General features: G+C 50.2%; 2 protein-coding genes across 2 annotated transcripts; one reads left to right on the plus strand and one right to left on the minus strand.

Moving 5' to 3' along the window:
* Positions 1-5,772: 5,772 nt before the first annotated feature.
* SPSK_06744 (uncharacterized protein) lies at positions 5,773-6,150 on the minus strand (the record flags this gene model as incomplete). The annotated part of the gene is made up of 1 exon (XM_016733441.1): positions 5,773-6,150. One exon carries the CDS (start codon positions 6,148-6,150, stop codon positions 5,773-5,775), a length of 378 nt encoding a protein of 125 aa, XP_016592073.1.
* Positions 6,151-14,373: 8,223 nt separating this feature from the next.
* SPSK_06772 (uncharacterized protein) lies at positions 14,374-14,676 on the plus strand (the record flags this gene model as incomplete). The annotated part of the gene is made up of 1 exon (XM_016733468.1): positions 14,374-14,676. One exon carries the CDS (start codon positions 14,374-14,376, stop codon positions 14,674-14,676), a length of 303 nt encoding a protein of 100 aa, XP_016592074.1.
* Between the last annotated feature and the right edge of the window lie 678 nt (positions 14,677-15,354).

Genomic DNA, 15,354 nt, shown 5'->3' on the forward strand with positions numbered 1-15,354 from the left:
AAGCTGTTCCCCAAGAAAACCAAGAGAGAAACGACAGGGACCAGCCCCCGACCCTAGCCCAGTCGAAAGGAAAACGGAAGAAAAGGGGCGTGGACTGTGAATTTTGAACAAGCGCGCGAGTAATGTGGAGTGGTGAATTGAGAGGGGGGGGGGGGGTGAAAAAGGATACAGCGGAAATGCTGCCGGCCCAAGAGGTTTAGGTCCTGTCAGGCGGAGGCGGATTGACCGGCCCCTAAGACCCTGAACGAAACCAGTTCAGAACGGCTTTTGTATGCAAAAGACTCATAAGAAGGCCACACCTCAAGAACTGTCCCAGTCTTTTGCTTCGCTGACGTTCTTTGTTCGTTTTCATTCTCTGTGAATGTACGGTCAGATGCAAGATATGCCAGACATGGCCAGCTTGTTGGTTATTGTCTAGGTCAATTTGACACAGCAAAGGTTCGAGCGGTTAGGGCGTGCTATAGAATGCTGATTTGACAACAGCAGAAACAAGGGAATGAAAAACATGCCGGAGAAATAAGAGAGTAATTGGGGTGCTGACTGTACAAGCGAGAGCAGGCCATGGGCAATATCGTGATCAAGAGAGCCAAAAACAATCAAGTCCAGGGAGTAAAGCAAGCTGGGAAATGCTGGAGAACACAGAAGACATGCCTTAATTCAAACATTCCTCACGTCCTGTTTTTCACAGGTCGCCGTTTTGATTCCCGCATTTCTCGCACGCCAGTCCGTTTTTCTGTCTCTTATCGACCAGGGGGAGGTGGAAGACGATGTGGACCACCGGACCCTACCTCTCAAGGCGGGAGAGAAGGGTATCTAGAGGCAAAGATTGTGTGGAAACAAGCGTGATATCCGTTGCAATTGTGTACGTGTACTCCGCACAGTGCCGGGTAGAAATTCAGGTAAATGTATGTACGAGCTGTGACATTCCTTCCACCTGATGTTTTCATGATGCCGAAATCAAGAGTGCATGCACGAGCGGCACTCAGAGAGGAATAGGCTGCGCAAGGTCCTCGCAAAGCGTAAAGCTGCGAGATGGGACGTGTTCTTGGACCATCTTTTGGTTCGTTACCCAAACTTGTGTTGGTAAAGTGTTTCGTCCTTACTATCAGATGAGTTGTCGAGTCCTTGTACATCGGTGATGGTGCGTGCCTGCATATGTCCTCGCACAGAAAACGGAAAGGGAAGAAAAGTATGGACTAAAAAAAGCGAGTCACCCAAGGTGTGAGTGGGTATTGTTTCTTTGGCAGGGGTGACTTGGCTGCAAGCAAAACGACTGTTCGGCGACCTTCACACCAGGATTGCAAGGCATTCGGAAAAAAAGGGAGACAAAGAGACCCCACGCCCCCCAAAAAGAAAATGAAATGAAAGGACAAAGTAAAACAGGGGGACAGAAAAAAAGAAAGTGCAGGGCCACCCAGAGAGCAGCAGAGGCTCTTGGGAACACAATGTTCAGCCACCATGGGATCTCTTACTTTATGCTATCCTGGAGATGCTGGTGATTTAGGCACGGTGAGAGTACGGAGTATGTGACAGCTCTGTGAGAAGAAAATGGCAAGACACTTCAGACACTTCAGACACTTCTTCGTTCTCTTAGCGCAGGACTGTGGCTTTTGGTTGGTTTGGTTGTGTTGATCATTGCTTCATTTCTCCAGCAGCTACCTGCCAGAGCACATGGCAAGTGGCGCTAAAGGGAAGGAAAAAGTGAAAAAGGCAACGAAAGGGCAGGGGTCTCAAGAACACAGACCACGGCCAGAGACGAGTCCCGGCGTCGGCTTCTCCATCCCATGTCTACACGTTCGGTTGAATTGGCTGTGTAAAGAGATCGTTGACCAAACGAGGATCTGTCAGTGTTGGAAGAGCGGATTGTTGGGTGTCCGCGCATCGGGAACGCCAACATGACAGTAATAGAAACATAGCGATTGTAGCGGCCTCTCCGTGCGTGCTGATTTAAGCCGGGACTGCGATTCCTTCGTCTTGTCTTTTGGGTTTTCCCCTCCCGACAGAGGTCTAATGTGCTCAAAGCCGGAACCAACTTTGTAGGTTTGTTGGCTGGGCCTTATGTCGTACACAGCGCCCAGGGTCGCCTTGACATGTCTGAACGCCATCTACTCGGGATACGACATTAAGAAGCGGGAGAGTTGGCGCTGGGATGGGTCCTCTTTTCCGGGTCTTTGCTCCTTGCACGCGGTTCGTGGTATTCAGCTTCGAGCCGCCGTCTTCTTCTCGCCCCGTTTCCTGTTTTCTTTCGTCGGTCTTAGCAAATGGCCACGCACAACGAAGCCGATGGGGAGCCGCAATTTTGAAAAAGAATAACTGTCCATGAGCAGGCTAGACTCTGCAATTTCATTGCGCACGTAAACACGGCAAAGGAACGGCCTAAAATAAAGTGAGGTCAAAACGCAATGGGCTTTACCTGTGTCTCCCTGTCTCCCCACCTAGCTGTCACCCGCTCCCGATGGAGCTCGCCCACTGCCATCAACCCTTGCAGAAGGTCGTGTTGTCAAGAAGCGAGTGACGCGACCGTGCCCGGTGTAAACGCACCCATGGAGCCGATGTAAATCATATTAGAGTCGCATAATGGCTTCAGCTGCAGCGCGGCCAGAGAACAGGGACTGGACTTGGGATGCTCTTGTACGAAGCATTCCGTACTCCGTAGTGTGACAGAGTAAAGGGGTCGGAACGGGGTCACTTTCCGCATTTTTCTTTACGGCCAACATCGCCGAATGATGTTTTTACAAGTTCTGGGGGTTGAGGAAGGAGCGATGAACGAAGACCGAATGCGATGGGGGCAAGAACGAACCTTCATAGCCATACGGAGTAAATTGTCAAAAGCCTCATTCGAGCTTCGCACTTTCCCTCGTTACGCAATCACACAACCACAGACACGAACGATCCGGTGTCCTGTGAGAACAGGGCGCCAAGGCATATTACAGCGTTACACTGCTAAGAATGGTGTGCTGAGGGACACTGCTCCGCAATGCAGCGGAACTGGCCGCTGGGAGAGACAGTACTACAGTACTCCGTAAGATCAGCTGGCAACACAACAAGTGGGGACAGACGAGAGAGAGTAGCACGGCTGGCACCCAAAGTGGTCCGTTTTGGCAACGCTGGGAAGGGGCGAAGCATGGTCGACCCCAGTACCTGGACAGCAACACTTTGTGAAATGTTATTACGGAACGGTATTCCTGCAGGGATCGCCCTTTCCCATTCGGGTAATAAGATGATTACCATCCCACAGTGCTTTGCATTGCGAATGGACTACTTTTCTCAGTACACGAGGCTACTCTCCTCGTTTTGGCAAGGAGGCCACAAAGAAAAACTAAAGTTCTGTCCACCGACGGCGAAGTGATTGGCGGCGAGATCTTCCCTGTAGTTTTGTCTCGTTTTCTGTTTTCTTTGGTTTGTTTACCATATTCAGACGCTCAATACATATTATAAGCTGTAAAGGCAGCGTTTTCCTTGACTGTTTGGCAGCCTTTGAGTGGTTCTATCATATTGAACCAGAGCTCTCAAGGCCAGGATTGCCGCCGGTAAACACCGACAAAGATTAAGTTTCATTCCTATTGGGTTTTGCCTCACAAAAATCAGTACTCTGTCAATTGCCAGGAGGCTGAGGGGAAGAAACAAGGGGCAAAGGGGCACAGAAAAGCTTTGCCAAAAAAGGGAGTAAAATTGACGAGATACATAGATGGGAAACGACAAGACCACACAGCAGGGAGGCCAGTCTCTAATAATGTGCACACACATACACACAAAGCATTTAGACAAATCAGGTCCAAAAGTCTATACGGTCATGGACATAGTACTGTCCGTTGGGCTTTTCGTAAACTGTGTGTCATCTTTCCAGTGGCTTTATCTATGAAGGCAACCTTAAACTACAAATCTGAAGAGGTTGCAACCATTAACGTTTGGATTATGCATTGTTCCTGACGGCACCAAGCCACACACGCGCCATATAACAGCCACTAAACAAACACAAAACAGCCACCATGGTCCAAGGGAGTGGTTGTGATCGTTGCAAAACCTAGCCCTCTTCGCCGTGCTGAAAGGGCTGAGCGAGCTGATTCGGGAAGCTATGACGGGACTTTCTTGCCCAAAACAGCTTTGGTGGATACCGAACTGAGCGAAGACAATTCAAAGAGAGGCAGAAACGAGAAAAGGCATGATAAAGAAGGCCGCAGAGCTTACTCTTGCCACTCCCTTCCCATCGCCCGTTGGTGGTGGCCATCTATGGACTCTTCTCAGTAGACGGACGACCCCCTCTCCCGCTAAAATAAATAGGAACTTCGCATCGTTCAAGAGTCGCGATTTCTACGATTTCAACTCCAACTGCCCCCAGCGGTACTGCATGCAGCCTGGTCGAAGACCTGGCCAGACCTCGTCCTCTATGCAGCTTGTGCCGATCCCTTCTCTTCTTGATACACTAGCCTTCTTCATCATACGAGATACTGACCCTACTCTCCTCTCGGCCGCCCTTCTTTACACGCGGTGGAGAGCCCAATGTAAAAAGGCTCCGCGAAGAGAAATAAAGAAAAATCGTGACAAGAAAAGGCAACAGTCAAACGGTACTCCTAGCAGCACACGACAGCTGATTGAAGGATTGGCTTGTTTGAAAATGTCGAATGCTGTTGAAATGTATTACGTCGTACGGAGTACGGAGTAGGGCATTTTCCACTCTTTTTGCTCCCTCTCACAACCCTGCAAGCAGGGGTACAACGTGTTCGAGACATTTAGTTTTGCACATCCCTCTCCATATTTCTTCTTCGTCACTTGCCCCCCGGCGAGACCTTGCCTCTTTCTGGCTCTACCGACAAACTCCAGAGAGCGTCCCAAGGCGGAATTGGGAGCGCGGCCAGGCCTAGACCCGGACGTGGAATTCTGCAAATTAACATGGGATTGTGACCAATTTGCCCATGACCTATTTCCCGCGCGGCACCGTGCATCGAGCGCCGACAGTCTCCTCGCCAGCGACATAGCGTTCAACGGCAAACGTCAAATGTCACACATCGCAACATAGGACAGCACATCGTGAAGTAGTATTTGGCAAGGCAGGAGGCCGCCGACCTGCTCAGTAGGGTACCAAGTAGCCCTCGTTTGTACTTGTTCGTGCGTTGCAGAGGGAGTCGACTGGTGCTACGACGGAGAGGGGGGAAGGCACATGGCCTGAAGGGTTCACGAAAATGACATGGCAAAAAGTCGTATTTGTCATGACCAGTCTTGTGTAGCTCTGGGTACCATCTGTTTTCTTTGCAGCACTATGGGTGTAGTCACATTTCGTCGTATGGACATGCAATATCGTGAGAACGGACATTGCAAGCGCCGACGGGTCCTGAAAAAATGGAGAGGGAGAGAGAGGGGAGAGGGGAGAGGGGAGAGGGGAGAGGGGAGAGGGAGAGGGGGGAGAGGGCAGAGAGAAGACATGAAAAGCGCAAAGAAGGACTGCAATGCGGCAGGGACGGCAAGTCGCGGCAGCAGAGGCGACAGTCACACAACAGACACCGTATTGGCATTCCGCCCTGCATGCCAGGCTAAAATGATGTATTTTCTGCCATGTGTGTGGGTATTCCGTACTTTTCGATGCCAACTGAACAAACACGTCAGACCAGGGAAATTTGCAGAGGCCAGCACTGGGGAGGGGGAATTGGGGGGGAGGGTAACCTCCAATGCAACACAAGGGAGATTCACCAACTGGTAGGCTGGGCCAGGCCGAGTGGCAGGTCCACAAGCACACTAAGACAAGGCGGGGAGCCATGTGATTGGCTTCAGTGGGCTTCAGTGGGCTTCAGCGGCTTTAGGGCTTCTTGGTGGCAAGAAACATCGGATGGGGTCTGGGCTCAGGCGCGGTGCCTTGGCCGGGCCTGGCCTCGACCTGTCAAACACCGTGGGACGCGCTGGGCACTGCGAAGACGGCGAGGAAGTGGATCGATCTCGCTTACAGGAGTATCCCATTGGCCGAACCAGTCTTGGCCTCCGCACTTGCTTCCCTTCCATCCCCTTGTCAACTTTCTGTTCGTCGTTTGCTCCTGCCTCATAGGCCTTTTTTCTCCTCTCTTGGGACTGAGTGTTCGCAATTTGGCAGGCGCAGCCCTGCTCTTTTCCCCTAGAGGCTTGTCCTTTCTGTTCCTTCTGAAAACCAGTCCAGTTGGTCATTTTGCGCTTTCCTCAACATGATCCTTATTTGAATCCGTCTCTGAGCTGAACGTCCTAATCCCTTCCCTATATTATCTACGATATAGGGGTGGTGCGACCGGCCAGGCCCCAAGCATCCCGCGCCGCAGTCTTGGTGCTCTTGGTACGACGTACAGGTAATACGACCTTTGTCATTTGGGACTGGCCCAGGCAATTGGCTCCTCGCATGGTCCCGGCAGAGTGGCTTTCTAATTTTGGCAAGGAGGCAAGCTGCCGCATATTCAGCAGGACCGACAAACGGAACCTGTTATGTGCTTCGCTCACAACGGCAGAGAGCCCTGTCAATTGGCAATGCTTGCAAACACCACGTCAAATTCGTTTGGCTGGTCTTCATCGAAGGCTGTCGGGTTTTGACTTGAGGCCTGTACTGTTGGAAGCCTAGTTCCTCAGCCCAACCAAAATGGGCGCCTCTGAAAACGGGACTCTCAAAGGACTCGAATCGTCTGCCATCATTGAAGAACACAACGAGCTTGTGTGATTAACTCTTTCAGGTAAGTACAACCTTCACAAACCATCATACAATTTCCGTCTTGAATTGTTACATTGACCAGGTGTGGTGTGGCCTATCGACTACACTGCACCTTTTTTCCACATATTTCAGGCGTCAAGAAATCATCCGGCAACAGGGTAATCTTACAGCGCACAGCGCTCGTTTCTATTGGCAAACCGTTGGAGTGAAGCAGACAAAGCGGTGTTTAAGCGACTTCCCCTATCTTGTCAGCTGTGTTAATTGCCTCGACGGCTTATTCCGTTGACCATGCGAAGAGGTCTTTTTTAGGTTTCTTAAGGAATGCTGTTTTCGCGTCCAGGTGGCGTAAACGCATTTTTACGTCTGCCGGTGGCTTTGAAACGCCCAGCGCCCCTTTCCCTCTCTATGAATGTTTTCAAGCAAGCGATGAGCACCACACAGTGCCAAGATCGAAATGCACAGCATAAAGTTGACAGTATGATATTTGTCCATCGTCTCCCTTCTTTGGCTTTCACGCGAGACTGGATGGGACTACGATGCACGTCGCGTCGGCTCCAAGAGGCCGCAGACGGAAGAGGAAACCGTGTATTCGGGTCTTTTGTCCGAGACAACCAACGGGCTGACAGCCACGCCTTTCCCGATGAGAATACGAGACTGGCCAGATAGAGGAAATGTTCAATGGGCTGGGTCCAAATGCAGCCAGACCCGGTGGTCTTGTGTTTGGGCGGCGAGAATGACATGCATTCAAAGAAATAAAAAAACAATCAAAGGGGTGACCGAAAGGGGCACGGAAAGGGGAGCGAGGGACCCCAAAGGGAAACCATTGGGGAAGCCAAGATGCATATCAAAGAACGAGGCAGTGCACTGAAGTAAAGTTCAGCTGCTCAGCTCGCAGTTGTGCATATCGATGTCCATGGAAAAGTAAGAAGCAGAAATTGAAGGAAAATTCAGCGCCAGTCCACATTGGCAAAGCACTACAGAAATCGACGTCAATGATCTGCGCATCATACTTGCACGTACGCAGAGGCCTGTATTCTGCAGTCTGGAAGACCCGGGTCTAGGCCCAGGTCTAGGTCTGGCTCGGGGTCTGCGGTCTGGGCACTTTGGAATTTGCCGCCGTTGTATTCGATACATCATACGGCATACATCGTAAGTACGGAGTACAACATACAGTCTCCATGATGCTCTTTGGTTATGGCATCGTTGGGCTCAGTCACGAAGCTGGAAACATTTGCTACCCGAAGCCAGTCCGTCAAGCCAGGCCGTCATCATTTCTTTATTTGCTTCCAACTTGGAGTCTACCGCCTTCGCCACACGGTCCGCCTGTTTGAAAACTATACAAAGCTCTCTAAAGATACAACGTCCTTTGAGGAAATGTATTGCTGAAAGTCCAATAGCTACCTCATAAAGTCACGATACGGTCGCGCTGTCTCTTTTCTTTTTGTCGGGCGCCGGCGGACGGTAGTTGTAATATTTCTCTTTGTGCCCCCACGAATGATCCTTGGTGGAAAACGAATTGATTACAATGCGTCGTGGGCGCCATGTGTCGCGTACATTTGTACAGGGCCCAGGGACTGTCGTAGCCAAAATTGCCTTCAGCACACCTCCAAGCGCTGCCTTTGGAAAATGTTTCCTTTTTCGAAATACCTGCCCACAGCTTCGGGTTTGCCGGGATTGGCCAGTTTTGGCGAGGATTACCAAAGGTCCAGACCCTCCCCATGTCGAGTCCCTTAAGAAATGTCTACCAAAGAAATAAGTATCCCGTTCTCCTGAACACTGCTCCACATGAGCTCACGTCGTTTTACATTTGCTTTCTCAGAAAGCCAATCCATTCCCAGCCTGGCGGTGCGGCCATGTTTATCCTTCACTTGCACATGCACTACGCGCCGAGTGGCAAAACGGTTGGTGGTCAAGAAAACGCTCCGTTACCGTTGTGGCTTTATTGGCGGCGATCGTTTTCAGACCGTTTGTTTTCCTCAATCCCCATTTACTTTGTCTTGGAGCACCAAGCCACGTCCGTCCACATTTGCAGGAAACCAGCCCCCCAACGCCAACGCTTTTGAGCCGCCCGTCGCGAATTTCATATCCACTCACAGTGTGCGAGTCTGTCACTTCCAAGCAGGCTGCCTTTGCCGCTGTTCGCCTTTTGCCGCCTTTTCATCTCCATTGATCCCTGTGCTGTCATTCTCGTGGACCATCGTGCGTTGCAATACGAGCTTTTGTCACTTTCAGCTGGACAGGCCTGTTCCTCTCACTGGTCGACGGTTCTGTTTCCTTCGCAATACGACTGTAGTATTTGCGCACCCCTTGGTGTTTGCCAACACTGCGTGTCGCCATTCGTGACTTCCACCAGGCGTGCCTGAATATATCCAATTGCCCAAAGCGCTTTTTTCAGTACTTTTGGTTCCTTCCATTCCTTGAAAGATTCTAGCTCCCAATATCCAAGTGTGATGCGTGTGACGGCGCGCTGTCCTGTGCAGAATCCTGCGTATGCACGCCGGTGAATGTGAACGGTTTTCCGTTGACCTGCCTGTAAGCCTGTCAAGCTGGAAGCCCAGCTGTCTGTGAAATCATAAAGCATGTCAGAGACACCGTTGCAGTGCACAATGGCATATTAGGGTGTTATTGGGTGGACTATGGCCCAATGGGCCGTCCCGAAACTGACACTCGTGCATGAGGATTTTGCTCACTTGCACAACTGTACAAGCGCCCGTGCTGCAACGCTATTTACTTGAAAAGAAGAAGACTGTAGACCGCAGATTGCCAAACTCAAAATCTTGATCCTGGGTCACACAACTGGTCAAAAACTCGTGGATTGTTATTTCTCGTTTTGATATCGTTTCCTCCTTGCATCGTGCCGTCGTTTCAACTGGAGCCACCGCACTAAGGAAGTGAGGAAGATGCCATGAGACGGCAGATAGGAAAACGGCGTCAATTTTACAGATCGAACGACAAACGATACGAGTATGTGGAGGGGGCCCGACGCGCTAGGGTCATGATCCAGACTCTCGGTCCCGAGAAAAAGGAAGCGTACTCCAGTCTTTGCTAAGAAGCAGAAGGAAAGAAGGGAAAAAAAAAAAAAAAAAAAACGAAAGAGCAGCAACGCGCAGTCCTACATACTGAGACAAAATGAGACGGGGGTGCCACAAGGCCGGCATGACGAGCTGAATTCAAACAAAGGCCAGTCAAGGACGTGTCCCTGGGGCAGGTATGGACTTCTCCTCAGAGGGTAATCTTCTTGGTTGATCTTCTCTCGACCACGTGTTTTACATTCCTTATTCGCCCATTTGTCTCCGAGTCCCCAATTGTCAAGCCATCTTTTCCACCCCAGCATACGACGTGGTCGACATGACTACCCAAGGTCCAGACCGTTCTCGACAACCGGGATGGCAGGCCGTGGTAGTCGAAACGCCACCTGTTAGTCGCCTCCCCCGGGCCTGGCGTCTGTTCACTCCTTTTCTTTCCGTCAATCTGTTTGATGTCTTGCCTCGCTCCACATACCCAGAAATCGGCAATGATCTGCAACACAGCCCTACAAAGGGGAACGTAAAGTGGCCGTGAATAAACAAGAAACAAGACGAAGAATCATCGTCTGTCGTACAATTGGGCTCTTACAAGCCATATTCTCCCGTCTCTCACATTGCATCCCTTTTTCACTCCTTTCTTCATAACCCTCCTCGTCTATCTCACTTTAATCCTCCGTACCTTTGTAGTGGCGTAGGGCTTGCAAATCCAACATGCTCGTCCACAGTGGCATACCCCTCGTTTCTGCTCGTCCCCTCCTCCTCTCAGACACAACAACGAGCCCCGATAAGGAATAAACCACTTGGCATGCAGGGCGCTATGGCCAAAAAGAGGCTTTGGGAAGTCGAAGCTGTCAACAACAAGACTACTGTAGCGGCAAGGCCCTTGCACGAAGCACAAAGTGAGCTCCCTCTGCAATTACTCTTCACGGCGTCTCTCTGCTCCATTTTGATTTTCGTTGCTCGCGACGGCCGCCCCTAGTCTCCAGCATACGAGTCCCGGCTTAGCTCTTCAGATCAACAACCCATGCGAGCACGTGGAAAGCTCGCTCCTAGCGGCGTTGTATTGGGTGTGGATCGAATGGGCCGCCCTCTAGCGCACTTGTGAACTGGCTCTGTTCGTTTCTGTTCATATCCTTTCCACCTGAAAAAGAGAAAAGAGGCAATGGATACGGCAAAGGCAGAGCTGTACGAAACAGAGGATCGTGTGATGGATAGCATGTGGGGTGGCTGGCAGACCAGAGATGGTGCGGCATCTGTACCACACGCGATGCAAAGAGGCGCAAGGCGGGAGACTTTGCTCCGGAGAGAGAGCTGGAGGTCAAAAATTGTAGAAGAAAAGAAAATGCAGAAAGGCTTCGAAACGAACAGCTGCACGATGGCCTGCATTTGCTGCGAGAGGCCTCCGAATTCAGTCACGAGAATGCAAAGCAAAATAGGGGTTGTCTGCATCATATTCCACATTTGATGCGCTGTTTACTACACAGGTTTGGCTAGAACGAAAAAAAAAAATTGGATGTGTCTTTTGAGCTTTTTTTCATTCCTTTCCTAACAAAGATACCTTGTGCCCGATACCCGGCCCTGCTCTTCCAGGGAGAACATAAAGAAACAAAAGGTGTCTCTCTTTTTTCTAACACTGCTGTTTTTGCCCGCCCGAGAGATGGCCCAGACTGTGTCTTAGGTTGCGCGCTCGCTAATACTAGTCGTAATAACAGTGAAAACAACAAAACAAAATAGGCCCTTTTCCCCCTTTGCTCCCTTTACTATTCCCTTCCTTGACGTGTGTTCGGCTGTGGTCAGCGTGTCGCGTCACAAAGGCCATATCTTAAGGCTCACCAGTTTCGCTCAAAAGTAGTAACAGTATCGTGTCAACATCAGCCAACCGATACAAATTATCAAAATCCCGAAAATGTAGGACCAGAGTTTGATTGGTTGATGTACGAAACAGCTGGACTACAAAGTGACACTGCGGCCTTTCCTTGAGGGTTTGATTTCCTTTTGGACGGGGGTCTTGACGCTTATGTCCTTCAAGCGATGTATTTCCCCACACAGAAAGGCAGATGCTGTCCAGAGTCAAACATGCTGTACTTTGTACATTTGTGTAAACGTGACCCCCTTGGTTGACGCTGGAAAATGTACAAGGAAGCATCTTGGATCTGCGGCTGAACGGGTGACAGCCTGTCTACGAAATATTTTCATGCTTTTTAAACAGCACCCCCCGACTGAAAATACCAACTAGCGCCAGACGACGCCAGCGCTACGGAAGACTGGTGTGGGAAAATAGGAGAAAACACGGAGGAAATGAAGAGGCTGCCGGCCGGCATTTCGTTCCGCTCTGGGCACTGGCCAGACCTTGGCCTTTTTTCTACCTTTTTTGTTTCCAGTGTTAGTGGTAACCAGAGACTCGGGTGCGGTTGTTTTTTGCCCAGCCTTTCTTTATTTTTGAGAACCCCTGCAAGAAACCCCAGTAAAAGTCCGTTTCCCACCCCTGTCAGCCACCTGGCAACATGGTCTCTGGAATTTTGTTCTCCAGAAAAAAGGCCGGTGCTGATCATCTTGGTTCGGACTGCCAGCGTATCCGTTTCTGTGTCAATTCCATTTTTCGAAATGCTGATAAGAATTGATCACTTGTATGAGCAGGATACACTGACTGCGACGTATCACACTTACGTAGTCTGTTTTTCGATGCGCGCTGCCTTGGATATCTGGGATCCGGGAACAGCGATTGGTCTCACGATGCTTGTCTGCCATGGTGTTGTTGCCGATTGTATTACTTTGTTTGGTGCTTTTCCTCGAATTTTTATTTTATTTTATTTACTTTTCTATTTTTCAAAACGACGACAAGAGGGCAGACTTATTTACAGTAAAAGGTTGAAAGACTTTCAAATGCAAGCATTTCAGAATGCTTCGCTTCCCCTACTCGTTACTATTATCTATTCGCCACTGTCCTTATTCACGTCGTGCAGCCACTATTCTCGCCCGGATGGATTTGAGCAATACACAAGGCCGGTATTCTTGTAGACGTGAGCTGGAAATATAGAACACTGTTTTTAACATCGCTCCGAGGAATCTTTGGGGCGTACATTCAAAATCTAATTCGAGCGTGTGGCGTTGGAGCCGCACAGGGTTCTGTCCGTGTATTTCTGCATCTTTATATCCTTTCCCCTTTTTTTTGTGAGACATGATATCCTCAGCCAGAATTGCAAGCATGTGGTGCTCCCCCGTAGTCGGGCAAATGAGATGGATGCGTGACGGCTTACAAAGTTCTTTCAAATTCGAGCCGCACCCATCGTCACGCATTGGTAGCCGAAACTCAGAAAGGAGACCTTTTCATCATTATCCATCCGCGGCATGTCCTGGGCACGACCACGTCCTCTTGAGCATTGCTGTGTCAGATCCGTTCGCGATGACAACATCTGCGTGCGTCTTTGCCCATCTTTGCCACACCCTCACCGTAATGATGGGAATATATCCCAACAGCCGGCCATTCAGATACAAAAGGCACTTTCCATTTCTGTAAATCCCTTGAGGTCTGGTTGTATTGTCATCGCCGTTGGTATTGTTGATTTTCACTATTTTCCCATCCTGTTGTTCAACGCTTCTATTTGCTATTTTGTTATTCGCGCTGAGCAACGCAGGACGATGCTACGGCGTATTGCAGGATCTTAAATTCCGAAGATTCGTTCAGATTACCGCACAACGGGCGAAGCTTGTCATTTTACAAATGCTCCCCAAAAACGCTCAAAAGGCAACTCGATCGGGTCGGTCTAGGCCCAATTCTACCTGCTCGTAAAAGCAAATGAGAAAAGGGGGTTGACGGAAGCGATGGCCAGCGAGAGATGGGGGCAGTCCAAATGGGGACAGAAATGGGGATAGGAGATGGGGACGGAGAAGGCGCTTAATTAGGTATAGAAGAGAGCCAAGCTAAGAGCAAACGGCTCGTTTGTTTTCATCGAAGGTTGTAGGTGCTCGTGCTGATTGGACTAGACAAGAAAACGCCATCGCCACATCAAAGAACTCCGTGGGGAGCATTCGCAGTGTCAAATGCCCACGTCCAACGTTGAGCGGTCGACGGTAACGGCTTAAGGCGAACTAAGGGACAAAACAAGGGTTAAAACGGGGGCGTTCAACGGTCTTCAACCGGGCAGACTGTTGGTGGCCGAAAGTAAAATGTCACAATGGAATGAGCAGGGGCGAGTTGGAACGCATTAACAGTCACCAGTGAGCAGCCGCTCCCAACGCAGCACAAATGTGACAGCCAACAGATTGGTGCAGGATGAGTAACCTTGTGGACGACCAGCAGCCAATACGTGTAGGAGATCATGACTCGGAATGGTGACAAAACGACGCGAAATGGGCACAGAAACGAAAATAGAAATAAAATAATGACAAGGACTGTTAACCGTAACCGTAAGTCCCAATTTGGACGCGTTGAGTCGAAGATAATAGGAGGAGAGTCACATGGATTTCAAACGTGTGCAGAAAATAAGATGAGGGCAAAGCAGGAGGCTGACCACCAGCAAGATTGCTGCAGTCGTTCATGCCTGGAAGGGAACGGCTGCACGATAAAGTAAACAAGACACCAGCAGCGCCTTTCTTACACCAACTGCACACTTTCCTTCAGAGTCGCCCACGTCATGTGGTCCTGTGATGCCCGCTACTGACAACTGTCACTCTCCTTAGGCAACATGAATGCAAAGCCTGTCGTTTTTCCACTTGCTTTTGGTCCGTCCACGCCCCATCCCCGCTTCAAACCTGACGTTTCTCTGTCCGGCTTCACTGGTCAGCTCTCCTACAACCGAGTTCCACGAGGCAACGGGGGCCGCTGTGGAGCCATGCGCAGTGCACTCGCGGCCTAGGATACAGACGAAACAGATCCAGACGTACGAGGCAAGACAGGCGGAATGGAAAGCGTGGGTGAATACAGTTGCGCGGACAAGCGAAGACGCTACACCGCTCCTCACGAAAGAATGGCTTCGACGCCCGACGGGGTAGCTACACCTTCCCTACTTTGCTTTTTGTCATTTCTCTCCTAATTTGTGAGGCTGAGGGGGACTTTGCATGGACACTCAGCGTTGGCCACGTCTCGTCAATAGTGCGGTTCCGGACTCGGGCATAACGTTCTGCACACAGCAAGCTGTAACGGACCGGTCAGCGATTCTGTACATCATCTCATGACAGCGGCCCTCTCATCTTGGCTCCCTCGGGAGTGTCCATCGTTGCTGCAACAGGGAAATGTCGTAGAAGACCTACCACCATTGCAAAACGAGAACAGGCGTGCTTCACATACGAAGTACAGAACAAAACCGACGACAAAGAAAACGAAAGGATGGTGAAGAGGCTAGTGAAGTGGTGGCCTAATGATTCGAGATGCCGATTCTGTTGGCGATATGTGAGCCTTGTCTGGATGCAGTTGACATGGAGGTCCCAAAAGAGGAAGTACAGGGCCAGAAGCATCGTAGGTCCATTCGATTTCAACCTAACATGGCCAAGATGCGATTGGTTGAGGGTGACAAAATGGAAGGACAATGAAATAAAATGGAGCCAAACAACAACGAGAGGCGTGAGATCCCTCCTTAACCTCTCGGCTAGCTTCATCGGAGCTACCCTTCTGCTTGTACAAGAGCATGCAGCTTTTAAACAGCAAAACTGACCGGGAAGAACCATGCAGAG

This window comes from Sporothrix schenckii (assembly GCF_000961545.1).
Source record: "Sporothrix schenckii 1099-18 chromosome Unknown Cont38, whole genome shotgun sequence".
In the NCBI taxonomy this organism is placed as follows: domain Eukaryota; kingdom Fungi; phylum Ascomycota; class Sordariomycetes; order Ophiostomatales; family Ophiostomataceae; genus Sporothrix; species Sporothrix schenckii.